At 45.3% G+C, this 22,790-nt stretch overlaps 1 protein-coding gene and 1 long non-coding RNA gene across 4 annotated transcripts in view; one reads left to right on the top strand and one right to left on the bottom strand.

Moving 5' to 3' along the window:
- The window catches only part of LOC140429452 (small conductance calcium-activated potassium channel protein 2), a 241,788-nt gene extending 222,884 nt beyond the window's left edge, over positions 1-18,904 (bottom strand). The window contains exons 1-2 of one of the 3 annotated variants that reach the window (XM_072516467.1): positions 17,995-18,904; positions 17,641-17,736 (exon numbers count right to left, since the gene is read on the bottom strand). In XM_072516467.1, the coding sequence (XP_072372568.1) occupies positions 17,641-17,736; positions 17,995-18,903 (1,005 nt within the window). In that variant the 5' untranslated portion in view covers position 18,904. The remainder of the gene's footprint in view (positions 1-17,640; positions 17,737-17,994) is intronic. The other 2 variants (XM_072516469.1, XM_072516468.1) reach the window with 2 other exon arrangements.
- On the top strand, positions 18,471-21,695 carry LOC140429453 (uncharacterized). The gene is made up of 2 exons (XR_011949093.1): positions 18,471-18,955; positions 19,873-21,695. It is a non-coding gene; the product is annotated as an uncharacterized lncRNA (long non-coding RNA).
- The last annotated feature ends 1,095 nt before the right edge of the window (positions 21,696-22,790 follow it).

Raw genomic sequence — 22,790 nt, 5'->3', positions numbered from 1 at the left:
TGTAACCTTTATAAATAAGGCAACTGCAGTGATTGCAAAAACTATTGCGGCATCTCCTTGCTGAGCATTGCCTGTGTTGTCTCTGTCGGACTGCAGATCTTGGCTGAATGCCCAGTCTGGTTTCAGAACGAGAAGATCTATAGTTCACATGATTGTCTCAGCTTGAACAAAGGAGACCACTATATATTATCTTCATCCATCTCACCAAGGCATTTGACCATTTGAAGCTGCTGGAAAAAACTGGCAGCCAGCTGAAGTGTTCAATGTGATCTTTTTCCATGACAACATGATGGGGTCGGTTAGCTATGATGGAGCAACTTTGGAACTCTTTAAGATCCACAGTGGAGCCAGCTGGGTTGTGTTTTGGCAGTGACACATTTTAGCATATTCCTCTTTGCTGCTCTCATATCCATTCAGGTAACCTACAGAGGGCGTCTAATAACACACCAGAACTCACGGAAACTATTCAACCATTGTTTCTCTAGGATCTAAGACAATGGTGCAGCAAATCCTCAACAGAGTCTTGCTATACACTGATGATGTGGCACTTACATTCCATACTGAGGAACACCTACAGCAACAAATGGACAAACTCTCTCACACCTGTCAAGAGTTTGGTTTGACTATGAACATCAGGGAGACAAATATCAATGTCCAGGATGTTGCCATATTGCCATTATCAGCATTGACTATGTGACCCTAGAGGTTGTTGATAGCTTTACAAGTCTAGTCTTGATTAATAAAGGGATCAGGGGTTATTGGGAGAAGGCAGGACAATGGGGATGAGAAAAATAACAGCCATGATTGAATGGCGAAGCAGACTCGATGGGCCGAGTGGCCTAATTCTGCTTCTATGTCTTATGGTCTTATGGTCTTATAGTCTCCACAATCACCAGCAATCTATCACTTGATGCTGGAATCAACTTAGACATGGTAAAAGTTGCAGTTGTTATGCAGCTTTGAAACAGAAATTACGGGCTGGATTCTCCGTTGCGCCAGCAGCCCGGGGGTTTCCCGACGGCGTTGGGCTTCCTACAATGGGAAACCCCATTGGCCGGCTGGCGAGATGGAGAATTCCGGGAACGCGGCGCACCAGACATACTTCTATCAAAGGTCATGAGTCTGTGTAATTCACTACCCTTTAGTGTGGTGGATGCTGGGACTTTGAGTATACTTAAGGAGGAGGTAGCCAGACTTTAAATTAGTAATGGGTTGAAGGGTTATGGAGAACGGGCAGGAAAGTAGAGTTGAGGCCGAGAGGAGATCAGCTGTGATTGTATTGAATGGTGGAGCGGGCTCGAGGGGTTGAATTGCCTACTCCTGCTCCTAGTCCTTATGTTCAAGCTGAGTAAGAGAGCGTGGACTAACAGAAACCTGACTGCGAATACCAAACTGCCAGCCGACCCAACCTGCATCCTCAGCACACTCTTCAATGTTATATTTAAATCCACTTCCGACAGTGCAGTTGGCAGTCCAATTTAAATTAAACACTGGCTGGTCAAGTGTCCCAGGGCTTGGGGAACCCAGAAACAAAATGTAGACAGCAGCAACTGGATCAAGCAGCTGAGTACTTTGAGCCAGAAAGAGCAGATCTGCTCCCGCTGTCACTCAATTGAATCTTCTGTTGAGCATGCCCTCTCCTCACTTCCACTTTGGGGGGGGCTTACTGGAGATTCTTTGCAACTTCTACTTCTTTTTTTTTTAATTTAGAATACCCAATTCTTCTTTGTTCCAATTAAGGGGTAATTTAGCATGGCCAATCCACCTCCCTGTACATCTTTGGATTGTGGAGGTGAGACCCACGCAAACACGGAGAGAATGTGCAAATTCCACATGGACAGTGACCCGGAGCCGGGGTCAAAGCCGGGTCCTCAGTGCCGTGAGGCATCAGTGCTAACCACTGCGCCACCATGGCACCCCTCCATTTCATGTACAAATGAATTATTTTCTTTCGTACTTGTTCTATGTCCCTATTTTTAAATCCCTATATGTTCAAAGGAAATGGTTGTACTATTCGGTTCTGTTTATTATCAGCAGTGTCGTTTGCAAACACTTTAATTGACTTAATTGAAGTGTCAGGAACGCTGACATGGAAGGTTGCATCATATAACAGATGTGATGGAGACAGAAAACTTGGGAGAATGTAATAGGGCCCTCACAGGAAGCGGGGTGTGATGAAATGTAGTAGAGGTAGCTGTGGGTGTCAGGGGGCTTGTAGTGAATATTTGTAAATTTGTTGACAAGTTTTCTCTATGGCAATGCCTTGGCCAATCAGAGTTGGCCCCCATTTCTCCTGTAGTACAAGCTGTGATGATAGTTTGAAACCTGCCATTTTTGCATTTGTTCTGCTGAGTGCAAGACGAAAATCTTCGGCAACATGTCTTTCCTTTCAACAATATATTACAAACTCAAAAACATATTGCTGATTACAAGTTTTCTGATGCAAATATTTATTTATATTCTTATTCAATATGAACAAACTTGATGTAATTAGCTTTGTGAAATTAAAAGAATTCGAAAAATATATATCCATCACTTTCAGGGGCTGGATTCTCCGATTTTGCGGCTAAGTGCCGACGCCGGCGTGGAAACTGTGATGTTTTACGACGCCAAAATTGCCGCCGAGCCATCACGGATCCTGGGACCAGTGAGGGGCTAGCAGCTGTGTCAGGTAAAACTCCCGGCTCCTGCACCAAAACGGCTGGAGAATGGCCGGGTCCGTGGCCATGCATGTGCACAGCGGCGACTTGCAGCGGTCGCGCTGTAAAACATGGCACCGGCCATGCGTGGACCTGACCTACCAAATAATGCCCCCCTGGCAACCCCTACCAGTTCCCCAAGCTCTAGCAGAAGCCCCCTGACAAGCAGCACGGCTCCCGGCAGACTGTTGCAGCTGCCATGCCGGGTTCCCGACCACTGAGACCACACTTCAACCGTGCGGTCAAGAACTCGGCCTATTGTGGGTGGAGCATCGGGGGAGAGCTTTTTCGTGATGCGCCAACGGCGTTCCAACGGCGTGCAACACGCATCACAATGGCGTAATTTCAGAGGGGGCGGTGAATGGAAAATTGGCGTTAAACCGGAGACGCCCCCGATTTGGCCGTCGGAAGGGATTCTCTGGTCGATCGCTGAGTACGATGTCAGCGTCGGGCAATGCAGAATCTCGCCCAAGGAATGCCATTCAATTCATTGACATAATCTGACAGGTAGCTGATCTAAGCTGTAGTTGGAGAAAAGAGTCGAGACCCAGTTACTTGTCATCTGGGGCGAAATTCTCCGGTATCGGCGCGATGTCCGCCGACCGGCGCCAAAACCGGCGCTAATCAGTCCGGCATCGCGCAGCCCCAAAGGTGCGTAACCCTCCGCATCTTGGGGGGCCGAGCCCTAACCTTGAGGGGCTAGGCCGGCGCCGGTCTGATTTCCGCCCCGCCAGCTGGCGGAAAATGCCTTGGGTGCCCCGCCAGCTGGCGCGGAAATGTCACTGCCGGGCGGCGCATGTGCAGGAGCGTTAGCGGCCGCTCACGGCATCCCCGCGCATGCGCTGTGGAGGGAGTCCCTTCCGCCTCCGCCATGGTGGAGACCGTGGCGAAGGCGGAAGGAAAAGAGTGCCCCCACGGCACAGGCCCGCCCGCGGATCGGTGGGCCCCGATCGCGGGCCAGGCCACCGTGGGGGCACCCCCCGGAGCCAGACCGCCCCGCCTTGTCCCGCCGGTAAGAGAGGTGGTTTAATCCACGCCGGCGGGACAGGCATTCTAGCAGCGGGACTTCGGCCCATCCGGGCCGGAGAATCGCGGGGGGGGGGGGGGGCCGCCAACCGGCACGGCGCGATTCCCGCCCCCGCCGAATCTCCGGTGCCGGAGAATTCGGCAACCGGCGGGGGCAGGATTCACGCCAGCCCCCGGCGATTCTCCGACCCGGCGGGGGGTTGGAAAATCTCGCCCCTGATCTGTTCAGATTAATGATTAAGAGTTAGGGTTATTTTAGTATTGCTTCCTGAAGTATAATAACATAATAAACATCTCATGAACTAATATAAAATAAAGCTTATGCAGAATCAACATGCAGGAGACATATATGTATATATATATATATATAAATAGAAGGACTTGAATAAACATAAGGCACATTAGGTAGCTGTGCTGCTTATCCCAGAAGAGCAAATATAATATACAATACTACGGAGTACAAACCTACAGAGATTATGCTGCACCTATACAATGTATTGATCATATCAAAGCATTGTGAGCAAGTTTGGTCACTGTACCTCAAAATGGAAAGAGATGCAACGGAGATAGTGGAAAAAAGAGCAACGGAGATAAATCCCAACTCTAAAGGGAATGACAAATGACTCCTGAGGCAAAACTCTTACTTAACAACAGGCAGCAAGGTAGCATAGTGGTTAGCACAATTGTTTCACAGCTCCAGGGTCCCAGGTTCGATTCCCGGCTTGGGTCACTGTCTGTGCGAAGTCTGCACGTTCTCCCCGTGTGTGCGTGGGTTTCCTCCAGGTGCACTGGTTTCCTCCCACAGTCCAAAGATGTGCAGGTTAGGTGGACTGGCCATGCTAAATTGCCCTCAGTGTCCAAAATTGCCCTTAGTGTTGGGGGGGGTTGCTGGGTTATGGGGATAGGGTGGAGGTGTAGGCTAGAGTGGGGTGCTCTTTCCAAGAGCCGGTGCAGACTCGATGGGCCGAATGGCCTCCTTCTGCACTGTAAATTCTATGATTCTATGATTTCTTTCAGAGAACAATCTGAATTAAAACTGCTACTTTCTGTCCCAGCAAGTTGGGTTTCCACTTGAATGTCACATTACTTTGGAGTTAAATGCTAACACGAGACTGACATTATGTCGACTGCAGTTACTGTATTTTCTAGTTTTGAGCCAGGTATAAAAACAAATTTAGAGAGACTTCCTGGAAAATTCAGAAACTCGCGCAGAGTATTTTGCTTAACGCCATTGTCTCAAAAGGAGAGTGCACTGCTTTCTACCTCCAAGAATAGAATTCTCTCCTGATGGGCAACATCCATTCCTGCTAGACAGTATAAATATGTTGTTGTCCACTTGAAAGTATGCACTTTCACAAACTTTGTTAGAAACACAAAAGGATTTATTAACAAAAAAAACTGTACAGGCGTACAGCAACTACACAGCTGCACCCCGTCCCCTACTTGTCTCCTGCATAGGAGAGTTCCAACCCCCTGGGGTGATTATCCACTCTGAGTCTTAATTTGTCACATAGGCTATTTGACCCTTACTCTCTTAATCCACAAGTCACCACAGCCCTTCCCTTTTAACTCCCTTATACAATCTTCAATAACTAAGTTACTCAGTCCTAAATTCTAACTGAACATTATATACACGAGTTGGACAATTATGAATTGAGTCTTTTGTTTCTTGTAGAGAGGTGTAATCCTCTCGTCTGAGATGCTTCCATAGTATTGACATGAACAGGAACTGCAACAACAGGTACCTCATCTAGCACAGGAAGTTCATTACTACTTTCTTCCACGGAGACTTCAGTTATGTCTACAACAGGTCAATCAGGTACTACGAGACTTATGTGTTCAATGGCAACACTGACTGCTTGAGTGTCTCTCTCTCTACTCAAGTGGTCCACGCGTTTACGAACGATCGGTCCCTTCATGCCTACTTGGTACGATAGGGGTCCAGTCTCAGAGACAACTGGGGAACTAACTTAATCCACTGCTGACGTTTCATATTATGACATCAATTTTATGTACTTAATATTTTTTTTTAAATAATGCAATGCAGGCATGTATCATCATAATACGTCAAAGTCTTGACAGTTCTTTCAAAATCTTGGTCTGTCACGTGTGAAGGAATGGTCATGGTACTCTGTTCCTGTTACCTAGGTCATGTGATAAAGTTTCTTCTCTTTCCAGCATTTCAATTCAGCATCTTTTTCATCGACTTTTGTCTGAATTGCTGATCCTGCTGTAAACCTCAATGTTGTTATCTCTTCAGATAATTTCTCATTGCCAAGCTTCCCTCCTTCAAGTTCTTATTCTCCCGATTCAATTCTTCATTGGACTTGTTCTTATTCGAGTTGCTTTTCATGTACTTCAGCGTATTCTATATTGTCTCATTCATTTCAACTCCTTAACTTCATTTTGTAAACCTTTGCAACAATTTGTTTCAAATTTGCTGTCAGCCACTTTGCCTTGTTTTAATGTCTTCTTTTTTTACTGATTCCTCTTTATGTTCAATAGTTCCTGGTTTCTTTTGCAGTATTTAATTTCTGTATCTCTTCTGAGGGGACTCCCATCATGTTCTCACTGGACCTATGTATTTCACATTTCTACTTGTCCTAACTTCAGCCAAACCCTTTACTTTCATTCGGTTCTTGGGATGTGGAATCGCAGGCTGAACCAGCATTTGTTGCCCATCCCTAATTTCCCTTGGCCTGAGTGGCTTGCTAGGCCATTTCAGTGGGGGGGCAAGTAAGAGTCAACTATATCGCTTTGTGGGTCTGGAGTCAAATGTACGCCAGACCGGGGAAGGACTGCGCATTTCCCTTCCTGAAGGACATTCGGGAACCAAATGGGTTTTCACAACAATCAGCAATGGTTTCATGGTCATAATTAGATGTTAAATTCCAGATTTTTGTTGAATTCAAATTTCGCCATCTGCCCTGGTGGGATTCGAACCTGGGACCCCAGAACATTATCCTAGGTTTCTGTATCACTAGTCCAGTGACACTACCACTAGGCCACCATCTCCCCACTACTGGTCAGGCCTGTCTCCGACGAAGTGTTGACGTAGAACATAGAACATAGAAAAATACAGCACAGAACAGGCCCTTCGGCCCACGATGTTGTGCTGAACCTTTGTCTTAGATTAATCATAGATTATCATTGAATTTACAGTGCAGAAGGAGGCCATTCGGCCAATTGAGTCTGCACCGGCTCTTGGAAAGAGCACCCTACCCAAAGTCAACACCTCCACCCAACACTAAGGGCAATTTTGGACACTAAGGGCAATTTATCATGGCCAATCCACCTAACCTGCACATCTTTGGACTGTGGGAGGAAACTGGAGCACCCGGTGTTTCCCAATTGTTTCCATTCTGCAATTCTCTCATTGTCCTTCATCTGGTCATTTAGTCTTTCATTGTCCTTCTTCTAGGGTCTTGCGTTGCCCACTTTCTGGGGCATTTCATTGCCCTCCTTCTCGGTTCTTTCAGTTCCATCTTTCTGGGATCTTTTGCTGACCTCCTTCTGGGGTCTTTCATTGTTCTTCTTCTGGGGCCTTTCATTGCACTCCTTTTGGGACCATCTTTTGCCCACTTTCGTGGGTCTTTTGTCTTGCCTTCAAGGTCTTTATTACTTCCTCTTTGAAATCATTGTTGCCTTCTCTAAGGTCTTCCGTTGCCTTTTCCTTGAGCTCTTCATTGCCTACTTTGTGGTCTTCCATTGCCTCTTCTGTGAGGTCTTCCTTGCTCCCTCTGAGGTCTTATGTTGTTTCTTCCTTGAGGTCTTCATTGCTTTTGGACCTTTTATGAGAGCTGCCCTCTTTCTGTGGTCTTCTCCAATTTTCCCATCCGTAGTCATTTGTTCCTTGTTGTGGTTGCCACTTTAAATGTCTTGTCACTTTAAATGCATTACCACTTTATATGTATTGTCACTTTAAGATTGTCATTTTTTTTTGCTTAGCTGTCAGCTTTTTCCCTGCGTTATTCCCATGCTTTTGGAGTTTTGATGCAAACATTGCTGCTCTTTTTTTTTACTTTTAAAACTTCTCCTTTTACTAAAGCAAAGTCCTTTTAGCTATCTTTGGAGGTTTTCTTCTGGCCATTTGGAAAGTCCGTTTTTTCCATTCTTTTTTAAAAAATGTTTTAAATCATTTACAGGATGTGGGCACTGCTGGTTAGGGCAGCATTTATTGCCCATCCCTAGTTTCCCTTCAGAAGGTGGTGGAGAGTTGCCTTCTTGAACCTCTGCAGTCCTTCAAGTGTAGGTACACCCACTTTGCTGTTAGGGAGGAAGTTCCAGGATGTTGCTCCAGCCACAGTGATGAGACAGCGATATATTTCCAAGTTAGGGTGTTGAGCGACTTGGAGGGGAACCTCTAGTTGGTATATGCTGATCTTGTCCTTCCAGATGGTAGTGGTCGTGGGTTTGGAAGGTGTTGTCTGAGGAAACTTGATGAGTTACTGCAGTGCATCTTGTAGATGGTACACATGGCTACCACAGTTCTCGGTGGTGGAGGGATTGAATGTTTGTGGAAGGAGGAGCAATCAATCGGGCTGCTTTGTCCTGGATGGTGTTGAACTTCTTGAGTACTTAGGAGCTGCACTCATCCAGGCAAGTGGAGATTATTCCATTACTCTCCTGATTTGTGCCTTGTTGATGGTGGACAGGCTTTGAGGGGTCAGGAGGTGGGTTACCCGCCGTAGGATTCCTTGCCTTTGAGCTACCCTGGTAGCCACAGTATTAATATGATTAGTCCAGTTCAGTTTCTGATCAATGGTAACCCCCAGAATGTTAATTGTGAGGGATTCAGCGATGGTAATGCCATTGAATGTCAAGGGTTGGTGGTTAGATCCTTGTTTGTAGGAGATGGTCATTGCCTGGCATTTGTGTGGCACAAATGCAACTTGTCACTTGTCTGCTCAAGCCCAAGCATTTGGACATGGACTGCTTCATTGTCTGAGGGATCGTGAATGGTGCTGAACATTGTGCAGTCATCCACAAACATCCCCACTTCTGACCTTATGATGCAAGGGAGGCCATTGATGAAGCAGTTGAAGATGGTTGGGCCTGGGACACTACCCTGAGGAACTCTTGCAGTGATGTCCTGGAGCTGTGATGATTGACTGCCAATCACCACAACCATTTTCCTTTGTGCCATGTATGACTCCAACCAGTGGAGAGTTTTCCCCCTGATTCCGATTGACTCCAGTTTAGCTAAGGCTCTTTGATGCCATACTCGGTCAAATACTGCCTTTATGTCAAGGGCAGTCACTCTCACCAAACTCTGTCATTCAGCTGCTTTTTCCTTGTTTGAACCAAGACTGTAATGAGGTTAGGAGCTGAGTTTTTCCCTCTTGTTGGTTCCCTCACCACCTGCTGCAGTCTCAGTCTAGCAGCTATGTCCCTTAGGACCCGGCCAGCTCAGTCTCTGGTGGTACTACTGAGCCACTCTTGATGATGGACATTGAAGCCCCCCAGTCAGAGTATATTCTGCACCCTTGCCACCCTCAATGTTTCCTCCAAATGGTATTCTACATGGAGGAGTACTGATTCATCAGCTAATGGTGGCCGGTATGTGGTAATCAGCAGGAGGGTTCCTTGCCCATGTTTCACATGATCCCATGAGTCTTCATGGGGTCCAGAGTCGATGTTGAGACTCCGAGGGCAACTCCATCCTGATTGTATATCACTGTGCCGCCATCTCTGCTGGGTCTGTCCTGCCGGTGAGACAGGGCATACCCAGGAATGGTGATGGTGGTGTCTGGGACATTGTAAGGTATGATTTGGTGGAGTATGACTATGTCAGGCTGTTGCTGTTTAACTAGTCTGTGAGACAGCTCTCCCAACTTTGGCACAAACCCCCAGGTGTTAGTAAGGAGGACTTTGCAAGGTCGACAGGGCTGGGTTTGCCGTTGTCGTTTCCGGTGCCTGGTTCGATGCCGGGTGGTCTGTCCGGCTTCATTCCTTTTTGTGTTTTCATAGTGGTTGAATGTAGCTGAGCGGCTTGCTAGGCCATTTCAGAGGGCATTTAAGAGTCAAGCATATTGCTGTGGGTCTGGAGTCACGTGTCGTCCAGTTTTTTTTTAAGTTTAGAGTACCCAATTCATTTTCTTCCAATTAAGGGGCAATTTAGTGAGGCCAATCCAGCTACCCGGCACATCTTTGGGTTGTGGGGCAGAAACCCACGCAAACACAGGGACAATGTGCAAACTCCACACAGACAGTGACCCAGAGCCGGGATCGAACCTGGGACCTCGGCGCCATGAGGCAGCAGGGCTAACCCACTGTGGCACTGAGCTGCCTCGTCCAGACTAGGTATGGATGGCTGATTTCCATCCCTAAAGGAAACTAGTATATGCTGGGATTTGTTTTGTCTATTTCCCTTGGAGACCGGTCAAGGTTCTGTCGGGGCCTTTTTTAAAAAACTTGCTGACTCCTTTTTTTGAAGGCTGAGGACTTCTCTTCTTTTGATTAAAGCCCATCAGAGCAGTGGTTGCTGCCATCGAACCTGCAGACTCTGCTCTGGCATTGGAAGTGTGTCAGTTTCATCTCTTTGATTTTCCCGCACTTCGGGAGACCTCGCTGCAGCTCTCTTGGGGCATTTTAAAAAAAAATCACTCAAAGCAGTGCATTCTGTGTTTTATTTTAAAAGAAACCTTTGAGAAACTTTTTTTAACTGAAGCTCCATTTAAAACAAAATTGAAGCCACAGCTTCTACCACTCAGGGTTGTCTTCTCTTTTATTTGCTAGACGTTTTTAAACTACGTCGCCAATTGAGGTTTGCCCTGGCGCTGCGCCGCCCCCCCCCCCCCCCCCCCCCCCCCCCACACCCCGCAGCGTCTGACAATATCTCAAATGGGTCTATTCACCCAGAGAGAGGCATTTGTGAGTACTTTGTTTTTAGATTTCAATCAAAACAGGATACTCACGAGTGTCGGGCGAGAGGCAGTGTCATGATAATTGTATCCTCATCGCCAGATGTAATTATGCACTTCCACTTACTTTTTAAAAAACACAAAAGGTGTTTATTAATCAGGAAAATGTGCAGCAGCCAGGCAGGTGCCCCAAACGTCTGCTGCCAAGGAGAGCTCCACCCACCTGGGATGGTTATCCTCTCTTGAGTCCCAATAGGCCCACAGGCCATGTGGCACTTACTCTGCTGCGTTGACCTTAAAGGGACAATCATCACACCACTGTGAACTGATTCTGCCGTTCCTGTCTGCAAATAACGCTATAATAGAAGCCAAAGTAAACCAGAGTCCTTCTGCTGTACAGTATCCCTCAACAGTTCACAATTAGATTAAAGTACTTTGATTGCCAGGCAACCTTCAATGCGCCTAAATCGCTTTCCTGCAAGGGAGATACAACTTTTTTTTGTCGGTTGGGTTGGCAACAGAACAAAATACAAGACTTCAGCCGCCAGCTCCCTCCGCCCACACACTGCGGAATGAAGTATGCAACCAGAGCAGACAGCATCAGAGGCTCCAGATTCGTCGCACTAAGCCAGGGATATTTATCAACCTAACTAACAGATCAAATTACAAATTATCCTCATGGTGACAAGATTCGGGACGAAGTATGTTAAACATTTAAAATATTGAGGATAGCTCAGCACCTTTCCCACATTGTGGTATATGTATGGGAATGTAATGTTACACGCCAGATACATTAAAATGTGCGTATTTCAGTTGAAGAATTTGATTTATTGTATAGTTTCGAATTGAAAGTTTCTCTTATTGCGCCCTAAGTCCACAAGATGGATCTTGCGTAGTGCAGGATTGTGTGGCGGTCACATCCCGATGATGTAAATGGTTTCTTATTGATTTCATGTTAATTTTATACAAATTCATATGAAAAGGCAAATGGTGAAACTTCAGAATTCAGTCCGAAATCACCCCTAGCTCCTTATCCAGGTGGTGTTCTCAGTCACCTTTCGCCAACATCAGTTGAAACTTGTGGTGCCCATTGGACAAGACTATTTCCACCATTTCGTCTGTTGGAAGTCTTCGGTCTCCAGAGTTGAGAGGAGTCAAACGAAGGCCGTTTGATGCAATGTGTCACCGTCTGTCTTCGATCTAAGACCCCGTTTCACAGTGTGTAAAATGTATATCATCCGAACTGAATGAATTTATCGGTGTTGCCGCGTATGTCAACCGCTCAAATTGTTTGTTTGGATCACCATCAATTCTGAGCTGAAAGTGCTTTAAAAATCCCTGTGACTGTACGGAATTGGACGTGCTGAAATGTGTATCCAGTCTTCCTCTCCCGTGTATTTGGAAGTAGCATGTACCCTTCTATGCAGTTGTTACTAATGATTCTGTTGTAAAGAAAACAAGGCAAGGAAAAAAAATCGATATTAATCGCACCCTGTGACCAAGTGCGATCTAACTTTAAAAAAATGTGATGCCGCTATTGAAGATGTCACTGTATGAAACATACTTGAAAGCACAGTATAGCTACCACCTAAAGCACTGTCCACTCACTCCGTGCCATTGTAGTCACCTAATGTGTGAATTACAACCTTCTTCCCCATCCTATAGCTCCCTCAACTCAGAGGTCTCGAATGACATTAGGGGAATCTGGCCCAATGCACGTATATCAAATCTAACCCCCAAACCGCAACTGATTTTGTGACTTCGGAGCAGCTCTCTAACTTATTGAAAATTAACTAGATCTAACTGACCAATATCACAATATTACCCCATTGTCGGTGACACTTTGAAATCTCCCCACATTTGCCCTGCTGTGCCATTCAGTGTTACCATACAGCTCCATATTCCAGCCCTGTGCAGCATGAATAAACGTGGTTTATTTATACAGCTGCGGACCTCCATGCAGACTTTCTCCTCTCGCTTTGTTACTCTGGCTGTCAGGTCCTTGCCCAAGTGTAGCTGTGCCAATGGTACTCTGCTCAAGTAGTAATTATTCAGGCGTGAGCACAGACAATGAGGAACAACACGGTGTTCAAATGATGATGTAGAAATGTCACAGATGCCCAGAATCACATCGTTGCTTTCAGGGCTACACAGGCGGTCAGATACCAGCTAATGTTCCCATTACATTTTTTTTTTAAATTTTATTTACATTTAAACAGTGTGCCCTTCTCCCATATGGCACGATGTGACAGAGGAATTTCAATAGATAAATGTAATCAATGTAAAGGTGTGTGTGTGTGGGGGGGGGGGGGGGGGGGGGTGCTGCTTTTGTGCCCTAGCCTTCAGCTGCTGCCACAGCAATATTTTGGTTCTATTGCCACCCACTGGTACTAGAACGTATGGGTGGGGAGGCTGTGTTTGGCATCCTCCTTGACCTTGATGTTGCAGTCGGGCGTGGGTGTCCGCACTGCTTGTCCTTTCTGGCTCCCTACTTGTCATGTGTTTTGCTTAATGTTCTCCCCCTCGCCTCCTCCTTTCCTCCCCACTTCCTTACCCCCCACCCCCTCCTATTCCCCCTGCCCCCACCTACCCTTCCCTCCTCCTTTTTTCTCTCTCTTTCCTTGCCTGTCTTGTTTCTCCTCACCCCGTCCCCTTGTGTATTGGCTGCTGGTCATGAACAGGTCTTGGAACAGGCTGGTGAATAGTCTTCAGGAGTTGTGGAAGCCTTCCTCTGAACCCCAGATAGGATATTTTATCTTCTCTGGTTTGAGAAAGTCTGCTGTTGTGATACCCTGAAGACCATCACTAGTGGACAAGGCTCCACCCGCACTCCCACAATCTTGGACATGGCCTCAAAGAAGGTCATCCAGTACCCAACAAGCCTGGAGCAAGACCAGAATTTTAACACAAAGATTCCAATTGAGATTAGCTCACCCTGCACAGATTGGGCAATTTAACCTCAAAATGTTATCCTCTGTATGACTGAGTTTCTCCAGTAATATATGAGGGAAGGCATGCCGGGAATCCACTTGCATTAACATAGCATCCTTCACAACCGAAGAACATCATGGTATTTCACAATCAATGAAGCACTTTCGAAGTGCAGTCACTGCTTCATTCAAAGGCTGGGAGAGGTTTGAAACTGTCTCCCACAAACAATAGTTGAAGCTGTTGTTAATCAGATGTTAATTGTAAATCCAAGATAGATAGGGTTTTGTTAAACAAAGGTATTAAGAGACATGGGCCAAAGACAGGTATATGGAGTTAGGCCACAGATCAGCCATGACCTCATTGAATGGTGGGACAGATTGAGGGGCTGAATGACCTGCTCCTGTTTTCTACATGTTGTAATGTAGAAAATGCAGCAGCCAATATATTGAGCCACATCTACACCATAGGAACACCAAGATGTGTTTTTAAATAAAGTTGTTTCAAAATAAATTAAATGCATTTGTGTACCGTATGTGTCAGATAATCTGTATTTCTATGAAGCATGTACATATATCATAGAGCAAGAAAGGTGAATTAAAGTAATTTACACAGTGCCTTTGGGGAAACAGATTTTTTTTGTTTCCAACCCACTATTAGTTTAGACAATGACAGGGGCATCACGGTGGCCCAGTGGGTAGCACTGCTGCCTCACAGCACCAGGTAGCCGGGTTCAATTCCGACCTCGGGTGACTGTGTGGAGTTTGTACGTTCTCCCTGGCTTTTCACAGTAACTTCATTTGAAGCCTACTTGTGACAATAAGCGATTTTCATTTCATTTCATATGTGGGTTTCCTCCGGCTGCCTGCAGTTTCCTTCCAGTCCAAAGGTGTGCAGGTTAGGTGGGTTGGCCATTGCCTCTTAGGGTGGGGTTACAGGAACAGTACGGTGGATTGGACCTAGGTAGGGTGGTCTTTGGAAGGGTTGGTGTGGACTCGATGGGCCAAATGGCCTCCTTCTACACTATCGGGATTCTGTGATCTCTCAATCAGTACTAACCAGGCTTCTCTTTAATATGGATTTGTTTAATACCCAGCCATTCCTACAACACTATGTAACTCTTTATATATAGTTCAATGTTGTTGAGTCTGAACTATAAACAAAAGATAAATGTTCAATAACATTTTAGTGTAAAGACTTCGGGCAACTTAATATTAGGCCAGGGCCTGTGTGCCAGCAATTGGATATTTAAATATTCATACTATAAGATACCCCATCAGGAAATTCACGTGAAAGAGAATGCCACTTTTACAATCGAATTCTGCAATGCATCGTGATTAACTGGGAACCATTTTCGCTTTATCATTCTATTGATTTCTGTTAAATCTTTTGAAGTGAGCTACTGATTGGAAAACCTCATTTGTGTGCCAGGTGTAGTAAAGCGGCATTGAGACAGAGTCTCTGAGGACATGGGAAGTGGCGCACTGTTTGAGGAGTTACTAAACTCTGCTGTATGATGGTGCTGAGTGAGCACTAAGAGTGGAACGTGAATTCCCCTTAATTCCACTTTTATTTTTGCATTCGCAATTACCAATTCTTTCAAATCAATCTCTCAAAATCTGAGTCAAAATTCCAATGGTCCAACATGAATATTTGCAACCAAACACAGGAACGAATTGCGAAATGTTCACATTGATCCCTGAAATGTTAACTCTATTTCTCTCTGTACAGATGTTGCCAAGCCAGGCCTCCCGACCATTTCCAGCGCTTGATTTTCATTGTAATTCTTTCCCCCAGCTGACCTGCATCCGCAATATTTTGCGTCTTTATAGTGTCGTTTGCTCCTCTGCTGTCAGATTGTGCCGGCTTGGTGCCTCGCTCTTGTTGAGAGTTGCTCTCGGTAGGAACTGAGTAATGCTGGTGCCTGGACTGTGCGCCCCACCCTCGACCGGCTTCCCTCAATCCTGGGACTGCTCCCAGGCTGTGGGCGGCGGCACACATTGGCCATGGCCGTCAGTGGAGAATGCATTGGATTGTAAATTGGGTACAATACAACACAACGGAAAAAGACGACAAAAGCTTCAGTTGTTAGTTGTTTCCTAGCACACCTGAGCTCGGCTGAGCAAACCCAGCAAGGCACTCTCCGCACACACACATTAAACAGACGCTGGTCATCCCGCGCCTTTTTACAAAAACAGAACGCATCATTTCACCACCACAAAACAGTTCAGCTGAAGCCGCCGCCAATGTTGTGAGCTGCACTTTCTCTCACCCTTTCACCCCCAATTTAACTTATCCCTTCTGCTACTTGAGATACCTTCACCACCATCCTCCCCAGCCCCCGAAGTTGTCAAGTCCACTCAAAGCGATTGAATAGTTGGAACATGACCATTGATTCCATATCCGTAACAATATGAGGTTCATGATAACCCTCAGCATTGTCCGGGGTAACCCTATTCTCCAATACGCACTTTCTGTTTCATATTCTGAACATTACCAAATGTCATTCCTAATTCCAATGCCCTTGGTATTGCCCCTTTCATTTTCTAACCCGTTCAATGTTGGAATATTCTTTATAATCTTTATAATGAAGTTGTTAATGCAGACATCTAGTTATTTACGGTGCTACTTGGAAAACCTATTTCCTCGATTATTGATTTCTGTGTATATAAAGTAAGTTAAACTGGGGTTTTCATTAGGAAATTGTAGCAATTTCAAAGTTAAGAGACACTATTTTGTTAATTATGGCTTCCCCTAAAACACACCCTGGAATCTTGTATTTTCCATTATGCTTAGCAATCAATGTATTGTAAACAGCAGAACTCTTTCCCAAACAAAACGCTTGCGAAAACGGCTCAGTATAAATCACCACCTTTCAGGACATGTAGGCGGAGCGCTCGGCCGATTCAGAACATATACTTTAATCATAACAACATTCACACATATCTCCGAAAGGTTTAGAAAAGCAATTATGAAATACCTTAACCTTTGAATAAAAAGTATTTTCTGAATTATTAAAGCACCATGCAAGCAGGACATTGATTAATCGGACCCGCTCTATTGCTGAGTTAGACACACAGCCAGTTATTGACATGAAGTGACACTTCCACCTGTGGAATAACAAAAAAAACAAAGCAGCCCAATATCTGCAATTCTTTTGCAACACTCCCTGAAATATACATGTGTGCAAGTCAGGAATGGGAGGTGAATGCTGTTATTTCAGAAAGCGGAACTATAGAGATCATTCTCGGTATAATTTGTTCAAACAATGGACCTTATTTATCTCTAAATACCTCATTCTGTAATGTGGATGTTCAGATATTTTCTATGGTGCAGACCAAATTTTTACTTGCATTTGTCGAATTACAGCGGTCTTTGCAATATGTGTATGACCATGTTTAGCTTCAAATATAGTTTTGTTCCAAAGCGATTGTTTTGGTGCTAGAATTATTGGAGACTTTGAGAGGTACTAGTGTAGCGGCTTGCACAGTGCCTCTGTCTCCGAGACCATCGGAGTGAAAGAAGTCAGGAGTCAATGCCAATCAACAGTTCCCGGCATCTAAACTCTCACTTCCTTGAAGAAAGGGAACAGCAGCCACATGGGAACGCGATCACCTGGAGGTTCCCCTCCAAGCCTCACACCACCCTGACTTGGACATTTATCGCCTTTCTTCACTGTTATCCTGGAATTCCCTTCCCAACAGGACTGTTGTGGGTTTCCCTATAACACATGGGCTGCAGCGGTTCAGGAAGGCAGCTTCTCAAGGGCAATTAGTGATGGACAATGAACGCTGGGCTCGCCAGCGAATATTACACTGCTGTGTTGACCTGTGGAAACTACAAAATATGTTCGAAACGGGAGCAGATGTACACGTGTTCTTAATATTCTTATATTCTAGTGAATTAAAAGAAGCGTTAGTCTAATACTAGATATATTTCCCATCGCCCACATTTCAACTTTTCGACTTTTTCCTGCTGAATGTGTGTTTAATTTGCACTTGAGTGTACTGATATGCGTTTTGACAATATTTTTCACATCTTGGCTGTCTCATAAAATTTGATTAATAACACTTATTAATCTCCCCTACAGAGTTACTCCTTTGTTTTAGTAAAAATATAGTTACCTGAATTTCCCGCGCGTGGTATACAATGATCAGACCAAGCAGAATAATCGTAGAAAGGCTAATAAGGCATTTTAGAGCTAATGAATATAGCGACCCCTGCAATATAGAAGAAATATATTTTGAGTTTTGATTAGTGGGAAAAATAAACTTAAAGCAAAAAGTACGAAACTGTTATATTCAAAATAGAAGTGTGCATGCGACAATGTGAAGTTAAAAACAGATGAACTTTTACAATTATTCTTTACCGCTAAAACACTAAGGCAGATGCACAAATGCAGTACACATTGCTGACAAGGCAACTGCCTGATACACAAAAAGACCCTGAAAATCGCCAGTATCTACTCATTTGCTTACCTTCTGATAAGCCCCCCACGCAAGTTCAGTCTCAATGACCATCACTACAATCCCAAACATACCAAAGATCAAGGCATAGTCGCTCAATCGCTTCCTTTTCTCAAACAAAGCTCTTCTATGTCCCAGTTTGTAGCCAATGTTATTGTTTTTCTTTTTGCTCGATTTGCTGTTATTCCCACCATTCCCTCCTCCCCCGGCACTGCCCCCGTAAGAAACGGCCGTAGTGGAATTGTTCTGCTCCGGCTTGGACACCACGATCTCTGGGGCTACTGTGGTGAAGATGGGCTGGAGTGGCTGCGACTCCGAGTCCAGCTCATGGAGGTTCCTCCTGGACGAACTCAGGTTGCTGAGCGGCCGCATTACCCCGCCGTTGTACCTGCAGCTGCTCATGGCTATTTCAGTGAAGGGATTGCTCTCCCTGCGATTGCTGCTGGGGCTGGACTGCCGGCACTGATGGTGGTGATGGGGGTGAGACTGTCTCGAAGAGCTGGCATGGCTGGCGGAGGAAGGTGAAAAGTCGCTGCCGTTTAATTGACTGCCTTGTCTGGAGGAGGAGGAAAGGGGTGAACCAGTCCTGAAAGTGAGCGGCGAGGAATTGCGGAGGAACAGACAGTCGGCAGCAGGAGCAGCAGTGACATGCGGGCAGTTACATCTGATCCATTCGTCTTGCTGCTGCTGCTGCCGGCTGTTGGTGCTGCGGTGATGCTGCTGCTGCTCCTGGATCCGATCGTGGAACTGCAATGGGGTTTCCATGTCAGGGCTGTTAAAGCTGCAGGAACGGGCTGTGCACCCTGCGCAATGCGTTCTGGTCCGGATGGGGAAATCCTGGCACGAAGACTGGCCTATTCCGGCTCCCGTAGAATCCAGGCAACGCGTCCGATTGGTGGGGCGAACCAAAACAATCGGCATGATGTAATATGGAGGAGAAAAGGCAGCGGCGCCTTGCTGTGGGATTGGGATTGTGTGTGTTTCACTCCAGCGCCTTGCTGTGGGATTGGGATTGTGTGTGTTTCACTCCAGCGCCTTGCTGTGGGATTGGGATTGTGTGTGTTTCACTCCAGCGCCTTGCTGTGGGATTGGGATTGTGTGTGTTTCACTCCAGCGCCTTGCTGTGGGATTGGGATTGTGTGTGTTTCACTCCAGCGCCTTGCTGTGGGATTGGGATTGTGTGTGTTTCACTCCAGCGCCTTGCTGTGGGATTGGGATTGTGTGTGTTTCACTCCAGCGCCTTGCTGTGGGATTGGGATTGGGTGTGTTTCACTCCAGCGCCTTGCTGTGGGATTGGGATTGGGTGTGTTTCACTCCAGCGCCTTGCTGTGGGATTGGGATTGTGTGTGTTTCACTCCAGGGCCTTGCTGTGGCACTGGGATTGTGTGTGTTTCACTCCAGCGCCTTGCTGTGGGATTGGGATTGTGTGTGTTTCACTCCAGCGCCTTGCTGTGGGATTGGGATTGGGTGTGTTTCACTCCAGGGCCTTGCTGTGGCAGTGGGATTGTGTGTGTTTCACTCCAGCGCCTTGCTGTGAGATTGGGATTGTGTGTGTTTCACTCCAGGGCCTTGCTGTGAGATTGGGATTGTGTGTGTTTCACTCCAGGGCCTTGCTGTGAGATTGGGATTGTGTGTGTTTCACTCCAGGGCCTTGCTGTGAGATTGGGATTGTGCGTTTCACTCCAGCGCCGCTGCTGCTGCTGGCGGCCACTTCATTAATTCAGCCCGGTCTCAGTGACAGCGGTTGAGCGTTAATGTCTATTATCACTGAAGCAACTGTTTCGGGGAGATCCCTTAGTTAAATACAGCAGCTCGCAATAAGAAAAAAAAGGCTCTCTGTGGTAAAGATTTAGTGACTTAAAAAGAGGTGTCTCTCTCTCTCTCTAAAAGGCTGTGAAGAAATCCGGGGAAGTATTCCTTTCGGCACTAAAGCACGGACTGATGATCGGGCCGGGTGAAAGCGGCTCATCCTCGATAGCGACAACTTTGCTCGTTCCGAGAAGTCTGCCAAACTGCTGGAAGCATCACCGTCCTGTCCTTTCTTCATCGGGCACCATCGCCCATTCCTGCAGGAAACAACAGGATCTGGATGAAATAACTTGGCGGGGGGTGGGGTTGATAAAAAAAACGCCACAGGAACATTTCAAATTCATCCGATAAAATCACATGAACTGGTTCAAAGTTTCCTTTAGCTGAAAAAGTCTCACTTTAAAATGTGGCTGAGGACCCAGACTTTATGAATGAGTGCGTAGGGTGGCGTTTTGTTTCGGAGTTGTATCAATGTCGTGCGAGCCGTTTGGAAGAATAGAAAAGATGGCACAATGGCTACATTATTGTCTAAAACAGACCCCGAGTTAAACATTATCAGTGAATGGCTTTCCCTCCAATTATGAACCCCGAGTATGAGTTCTAACCGGAAGTTTATTCAGCTCCTGAGGCTTTCACTTGCAAGGTCTATTATCATATTAGACTTTAAAATGCGTTACATACACCGCACAAAACCAAATTCCTATTACGTGTGTGACATTCCGTTTCATATTTCATATAGTCTCCAATTTAAAAATATTCCCATAGGATTGGACTAAGACGCACTGCGCTGTGTGCCGTTCTGCAGTTTGATTGCTATTACAATGAAAAGAGAATTACGGACTCCCATTGAATCATGCCCCCGGCTTCGCCGTGTTCTGTCTTAAACTCTTCAAAATACTATGTTTTAAACTGCGGGGCGAATGATGACAGGGCATATTTGCAGTTTTATTCAATGTACAATACAACACATAGGAATTAATTTACAAGGTGAAAGAATCAGCAAAAAAAAACCTGAGCTCAGATAGGTTTCATTAAGTAATTGAATGCTCCACCTGTATCCGATTTCCTGAAATACTATTCATCGTCTCTAGTAAGGGTCTGTTCGTTGATTTTAGGTTTTTGTAATGAGTGACAATGAATAATTAATTTCAGCAGGAAATCCTCTCTTTGCTGTCGTGAAGCCACAGATACAGTCTTGGTTTTAATATTGAACCCAAACGCCGCAGTCTTCACAGGTAAACTATATTATACCACTTTTAAATTGACTAAACAGATTTTGTTTAATTATTTAAGTGAAGCAATCTAATACTATGGAATGTGTCTATAAATATGCAAAATGACTTCATGTAAACCAACCTTTTGTCAAGTAGCGGTGAAATTAAGTCCACTAACTTACTAGAATGTATTGGTGAACTATCACATTCCTTGTGTTCTGGTGGAGTTCAGTTAGTGAACCATGTGAAGTGTCTCAGTGTTTTACTAACAAGATGCTTCTCTTATAGTTGGTTTTCAGGCGCTTCATTTTACTCTTTGTTTATTTCTGTATTTCGAAATATACGATTAAAATATATGTTTCGCATGTCGCATCAATGTGCGAGGCACATATTATCTGTCCAAAAACGTATTGAATCGGTTTCAGGAAACAGATACACAAGATCGGCACATGCTACTGTTCATGTTCCTTATTTAACTGCCACTAAATGTTTAAAGAATGCAATACCTGTTAACGGTATCAAATACCCACATTGCGATTGGTAGCTTCTCCTGGTAATACTGTATTTCTGAGCAGCCTTGTAACAAATGACTACTTTCAGCGCTAGATGGCATCAGACTCCAGGCTAACATTAACAATTGTTGCAACGTTTTTCAGCCAAAAAGTAAACATGGAACGACCCTACGAAGAATTACATTTCCAACGTTTCTGATTAAAATTGGGGCTTGTTTCAAAAAGTCGTATCGCGCAAATGTCCGGGAATCAATTTAAAACCACTCCCATTGACTCATTTGAAAACAATACATGTTGAGGCATAGTATTTTTTCAATGGAAAATTGAACAAACACAGGAGGGCGGGGGAATGGAGCAAATCCTGACTTGTTTTGGGTTAGTTTTACATCTTCCATATGGATCCGCGTGTAAAGGAAGATTTAGGTGATTCTTTTCTGGAGTTAGAGGGTCGTGTCTGGTGTTTTGCTGAGGGCCAACATTCAGAAAAGGTGTTTTTAAAAAATTATAACGTAGACAAGAATCTCATTTTTGAATCATTACTTTTCCTCCACAGGATTTTTTGACATGTTCTAAACTCTCAATTCCACACCATCTCTAGGTTAAGCGAGGAGGTTACTTACAGAGTCTGCAATCAGCAGAATCCGAGTAGCGCGGGCAGCAGAGTGAGGAGAAGATGATGGCAATGGGTGGCACATCTACTTTTTATGATATTATAGAAAAATTGGGACTTGCTCTGGGGACTTGTCCAGCCGGATGGGTTGTACCTAAATAAAGCCAGAGGCTGAGTTGCTTGTGGGCTTTTCTGCTGGTGCTATTGGGAGGGTTTAAACTAACTTGACGGGGGTGAGGGAACCTGGAGATAATATCAGCGAAGAATACCAGAGGAATGAGTGCACGGAATACTGGGAGAGATGGACAACCGGATAATAGGGAATAGTAAGTTAACAGGTGGGGTAGGCTTGCCAACTCTGATTAAGTGTATTCCTGGAGGTTTCATCACATGACTGCCCCCACGCTCCAGTCATTAGTCAGCCTTCCTTGTGAGGCACTGCAGTCCGACCCAATTGAAAAGCAGAAAGACTGCACCCAATTTGATCATGCTTAGCTGTCAGCCAAACACACTTTGCACCCAGCCTCCCATTCCCCCTCCCCATTTTCAATATGTTTATGTTTTTTGCCTGGTAAAGAGAAATGTTCAAAGAAAATTACATTTTTTTTAATGCCCTGAAGATTTTTCTTCACAGCAGTGTCCAAGCGATTGGTCTTCAATTCC

The sequence above is a fragment of the Scyliorhinus torazame genome, chromosome 9 (assembly GCF_047496885.1).
Source record: "Scyliorhinus torazame isolate Kashiwa2021f chromosome 9, sScyTor2.1, whole genome shotgun sequence".
NCBI classification, from domain to species: domain Eukaryota; kingdom Metazoa; phylum Chordata; class Chondrichthyes; order Carcharhiniformes; family Scyliorhinidae; genus Scyliorhinus; species Scyliorhinus torazame.
This window is presented reverse-complemented; position numbering and strand designations above follow the sequence as displayed.